The sequence below is a fragment of the Cyprinus carpio genome, chromosome B13 (assembly GCF_018340385.1).
Source record: "Cyprinus carpio isolate SPL01 chromosome B13, ASM1834038v1, whole genome shotgun sequence".
In the NCBI taxonomy this organism is placed as follows: domain Eukaryota; kingdom Metazoa; phylum Chordata; class Actinopteri; order Cypriniformes; family Cyprinidae; genus Cyprinus; species Cyprinus carpio.
In genome coordinates, this window is record NC_056609.1 from 16,852,009 (window position 1) to 16,858,008 (window position 6,000).

The 6,000-nt window shown below is 39.7% G+C and overlaps 1 protein-coding gene across 2 annotated transcripts in view; it reads right to left on the reverse strand.

Annotated features, from left to right (window-relative positions):
- The window catches only part of LOC109098784 (histone acetyltransferase KAT6B-like), a 28,897-nt gene extending 23,149 nt beyond the window's left edge, over positions 1-5,748 (reverse strand). For both annotated transcript variants that reach the window (XM_042736927.1, XM_042736926.1), the window contains exons 1-2: positions 5,594-5,748; positions 2,662-3,536 (exon numbers count right to left, since the gene is read on the reverse strand). In XM_042736927.1, the coding sequence (XP_042592861.1) occupies positions 2,662-3,282 (621 nt within the window). In that variant the 5' untranslated portion in view covers positions 3,283-3,536; positions 5,594-5,748. The remainder of the gene's footprint in view (positions 1-2,661; positions 3,537-5,593) is intronic.
- Positions 5,749-6,000: the final 252 nt, after the last annotated feature.

Consider the following 6,000-nt stretch of genomic DNA (forward strand, 5'->3'; position numbering starts at 1 on the left):
ACCAGAGACTTATTACATATTTATATTTATTACATTTTTAGTTCCTTTTTACACAAATAATGAATCACTCTTAATTATATTCATCTATTAACAGACCTTGATCAAATCAAAACTGAAACATTTATAAGACCACCCCTGTTTAGGAATCAACCAACTGGACTATTTGATTAATCCTAAGTTATGTACTTTTTGTTGCAACTAAACTTTAAAGACAAAATTCTGTGGTTTCTTAGGAAGACTAAAGTAAAATGCACTGCTAAAACCATAATGCCGTAATGAAATTTCTAGAAAGTGAGCAAATTGCATCAGCCACAGCTGGTAAAAAAAGCGGTCTAGTACAGTTTTAACACCATTACTGAAGAACAGATGTAATCAGCAAAGCTTTAATAGACCTTCATTGAATTACTATCTTTTAAACTAAGCAAGAGTTTCAAGAACGTCAAAAAGAGAGGCCAGCCATGAGATCTAATACACCTTCAACACAAAATCTAATCCTGCCAGCTAATGGGACAAAAGAAAGCCGGATTTGGCCCTCTCTTTTCTCATAATTTAACCCCTTGCAGAATATGATAAAGAGGCCTGGAGCAGCTGCAGACTGACCAGTCCCCAAGCACACAATTAACAACAAAAGAGCCCTTTTAACGCACTGAGCTAATCAGCAGCCAGCCCACCACTGTAGTCCCCCGAACCATCTGCAAGACGGCAGACCGTCTCCGTGATTGTGAAAAAAAAAGCCTGGCACCATGCTATCATGTCCTAGGGTCAATGAAGCACATTGCTTAGCAACAGTCAAGCCCCCATGCATGGAAACCAAAAGCTTTAGCTTTCAAAGAGCAACTCAATAAAGAGTGGACAAGGGAATGTGCTCCAAGATCTGATTACCAAATGGCCTCTGATTGTTGGCTGACCACTGTAGGAAAAGAGAGCATTAAGAGCCACCTAGCTTGGACCTTAAGGGACCAGCAAGTGACAAACAATAAAACACTTTTACATTTTCATTGGTCTATAGACTACAGCTACATTGTGCCTAAACTATGTGATATGATAGAGAGATAAAGAGCTATATGTAGTCCAAACTGAACAAATGCTATATATGAAGACTGGAAATGCCAGTCAGCAATGTCACGACTGATGTAGGAATAATTTAAAAGGTATTATAAAAAGATAGCAGCTTTTTAAACAAATGTTTAGAGGAAAAGGCCAGACAAGGTTGAGTCCCGGCTGAAAGCAACCAAAAACACAGGACGCCAGAGGAGGGGAATCTATAATAATCCCTGTAATAATAAATAGGTTATAATGGGTTGTCATCATTTCCTAACCAAATTTGCCTAGAATAATGTAGGGATCTCCATCATTAAACTTGAACATCAAGTCAACATAAAAACAAAAATTTACCCATTTACTTTATTAACACAATCACAGTCTTTTTTAAACGAATAATCAGTGCACATTATTCCAAGAAAAAAAGCTTTATTTTAGAAATATTCCATTGCTTGCTCAGCCTCCGAAACTTTTCAGATGACATCACAAAACTCTCTTACTTCAATCAACCCATCTCCTCCATATTCAGGCAGGTAATGTGCACATTTCACAATCCAAACCATTTCTAAATGATAAATTTAGTTCACAGCCTACATTTTCACTCATTAAATACACTTAAAATGTTTTACATTACAGATGTAGAATGGCTTGCAAATGCTGTTTCATGTTGACTTAAGATTTTTAAATATGGAAATCACACCTGCGACGCCTGGATGATGAAGCTTCAGGGCAAGAAGTTCAATAATGCACAGCTACTCCAACATTTGTAGCGTATCATGCCCTCATTTAGAAAACTATCTTGAAGCAAACAAAAGATGATTTAGGAATAAGAACTACTCATCTTAACACACAACATTTCAATCACACAATGTTAAAATCTCAAGCTCACTCATGTGGATGACAAAGCGGTTTGGGGCCAATGGTGAAGAAACCCTTTACCTAAACAATGAGTTAGGCTATGGTTTCAAGATATTTCAACAATTTTGAACAACAAAGCCTCTTTTGTATAGTTAAGCCCTGAAAAGCTACAAACACTGGACTTAAACTACTGACTTCCTGGATGTTACAACCTCTAAATGAAACTAGCAGGCATGTCAACATATGAGTATTTCTGGAAGGAGTATTTCTGGTCCTGACACTCTTCTGAGGTCTCAAAACAACAGTCCACACTAACAAGCTAAACTGTCTGGACGAAAACACCACAAATCTGCTTGACACCGAATGAAGATGTTCCCAAGCGACCGTAAGTTCTCAAGGTCGTTCATAGGTAAAACCTTGGCTTAGGGCTGCACAATAAATCGCACTGACAAGCTACGCAATATCGCGTTCATAATCGCAGATGAATCGCCTTTGATTATGAACGCGATATTGCGTAGCTTGTCTGTGATCTACAGCTGTGTGTATTAAATGCCACTCCATCTGAAAGCACGTGATGGAGATTTACTACTAATCACAGAACCGGCTTTACTGACGAGATGTGCATGACAATCACATATGATTTATCGTGCAGCCCTACCTTGGCTTTAAATAAGTTTGCATTTGCAGAAACAAAAAAAGTTTTTATATTCACAGTTTTTCAGACAAGCACACAGAGCCTGATGCAAAAAGTTCTAGATGTACCTGGTCTCTCTCATGAGGGAGTAGTGTCACAGGTGGGAGGTCAACACCAAAGACCCCCACGTTCCTGAAGCAAGCTTTGCCTGCCAGCCCACCACTGTTCATCCTGTAGAGCGGCCCATCCTTGAGCAGCCGCCCGTTGTTAACCGCCCGCTTAGCAGCTAGCCTCAGCCGCTGCTGAAACCTGGGGTTCGCCACAACATTCACCAGGTCGCCCTGGCTTCTAAGAAATCTCTCGATGTTCCTTAGAGAGGAGCCAGCCGGGACTCCCAGACCTTCGATAGCCCTCCTAAGGATTTTATTCCAATCCACATGACGCAGATCTCCAGCAGGAATCACAGATCCAAGCGAGACTGGGCCAGAGCCTCCCAGCTTGAAAGGCCCAATCCTTCCCGGGTTATCGGGGTCTTTGTATGAAGCGCACCCTTTGCTGGTAACCTTAAGGATGGATCCATCCTTCACAGAGAGCTCCAGCTGCTGGAGTACGACGCCCTTGTCTAGTCCATGTGAGGTTGAGACGGCATGGCAAATCCGCTCCTCCGAAGGCCGCTGCTTCTGCCTTTTGATCTTCTGAATAGCCTCAAGAATCCACTCTGTGTACAGGGGATTGGCCAGTTTCACCATGGTGAAATAAGTTGTTTCATTAAGGTGTGATCCATGAATACATTCCTTTTCTTTTAAGAGCGAACAATATGCATCCACAAACAAAAGCCGGCCATTAGTACATTATGCCGAGCAGGATATGGGACTGATGTAACTCCTCAAAGATCAGACTGGCTATTCATTTCTTTTCCCCTTTGTCAGAAAGAAAAAAATCCCTTGTGAACCTTGTAAATCCAAAGTCAGAGGACTTGCTGAAAAATCCTTTCGTGTTACACCTGTGGGTGTGAAGAGGAGAAAAACAGAAAATACATGTTACTTTGCAACAAAACAAACACTCTCTCCAGAGCTAGTTACATGGGCATGGCAACCTGATCCAGGGGGTTAGGCTAACCAACACTACCACTCGTTTACATTAGTCATACTTCTATATTAGTCATGCTATTTTACACAAGTACAATGTAAAATAGGTTCAAATAAAGGGAGAGTTTAAAAAAAAAAGTAAAAAAAAAATAATTCTAACAACAGAAATCTTTGCTATCACTTCTTATCAATTTAATACATCCTGGCTGAATAAAAGTTTTAATTTCTTTCAAAAAAATTTAATGAGCCCAAACTTTTGAACGGTAGTGTATATTGTTAGAGAAGATTTCTATTTTAAATAAATGCTCTTCTTTTTAACTTTTTATTAATCAAAGAATCCTGAAAAAAGTATCACAGGTTCCAAACAAATATTAAGCAATATTCCAGCACTGATATAAATTAGCATATTATAATGCTTTCTGAAAGATCATGTGACACTGAAGACTGGAGTAATGATGAAGAAAATTCAGCTTTGCATAACAGGAATAATTTAGATTTTAATGGATATTAAAATAGGAAACCGTTATTTTACATCTTAATAATATTTCACAATATTAAACTTTTTTACCCTATATTTTTGATCAAATAAATGCAGCCTTGATAAGCATAAGAAACTCCTTTAGAAACATTAAAAATCGTTCTGATCCCAAACTTTTGAACGGTAGTGTGTGTATATGCATTTATGTAGAGCTGTGTGCGTGTGTGTATACACACATACATATATTTCAAATCATTAGAAATAAAATGTGACTTCAGGAAGTTCAGGAATTAGGTGCACACATTCCATAAAAGGAAAAATCACCAGTCCAAACCAGTTAGACCAGTACAACCATGAGACATGTTAATTCACATTTTGATCAAATGGGAGCCACTTTATGAGAAGTGTAGCTGGTACTCAAAACCTGCCTGCCTACCTAGACAGCAAAAGTGCTACACGTTTATGATGCCCATATAAGCAGTCTAGCTAGGGGGCTCACTATATTAAGACATTAAATCACTCCAAAACAACGCAACAATATATTTTGTATACACACACACACACACACACATAGCTACAAGCTAAAACACAGCACACCGTGGATAACATACGATTTTATTAAGCTCATTGATTTATGATAGTGTACAAACCCAAACAGCACAAGCAGGGGAAGAACAGTGCTGCGAGCAGCCAGCAGGTGACACGCAGTGAACAATTTCTCAAGAATTCCTCCGCTCGCCAACAGCAGCAGCCGTGTAAACTCAACCACAACTTATCTGCCATAATACTGTTATATAAAAAGCCTCGCACACACACTGAGGGGAACACTTGACCTATTCCTCTGAGACATTATAACAGATCCGAGAAAAGCTACGGTAAATAATTGAACGGCGCAACTCGGTTAGCCAGCAAAATAACTAACTTACTAAATAACTCGAGTTTAACTGGGGAGGCATGACAGCACACACAGACTGTTAGCAGCACATATAAAAACAAGACAACAACAAAGTCTTACACATCAACTGACACTCACTCGTTGTGGATGTTCAACTCAAACTTAAACACAACATACGGTGTTGTTTAAGATGTGACAGTTATTTCATCGAATTTAAACCTCGTCTACACTCTTCCAGCTTTGGTCACAAACTAACGCTACGACTTGGCCGTGACATTTCAGAGTCACATTAAGCAACATCATCTCAAATGTTGACAGCTAAAACAAAACACAGAATCACAAACGCGTACTGACAACCTTACTTCAGCTCGAGTCCTGTGATTAAAGCCGAGATAGTGAGCTGAAGTCAGGCGAACCTCAAAAGCATTTGGCTTTTTATCTCCAGCATCGGCTTTCTAAACAGCCCCGGAGCTCAAGTCTAGCACGCTAAGCTAAAGCTGGCTAAATTAGGTTATGCGTTATGACTACTTCCGACAGATGACTATCTATAATTTATGATGACAAAGTCAACACGTCAATTAACCCACGGTCTCGCTAACCTTGTTTTCTGGACGCTTTAACACGGTGGACAGGTCAGGTGTGACTTCGCCGCTTTGCCCAGTCGCGTTACTAAACAGACGCCATTTTGTTACAATGTTGTAGTTTACATGAATCCGACATGGCACTGATTACAACCCAATGGAGTCTCATTAAACCTTACCTTCACAAAGACGATCCCGCCCAAGAAACTTTAATATTGGTTAGAAAGGGCAAATGCTTATCCCTGGTTTGATAACCAAAGTGTCAATCACAAGAAACCAGTTCGGCCTCTCGAGGAATCGGTTGGCTTCATAATCTGTCAATAATCACTTGACCCGCCTCTTAAAGGGACAGTTCAACACCGCTGAACATTCTGTCATCATTTACTCACTCTCGTGTTTTTCCAAACCTCTATGACTTTTTTTTC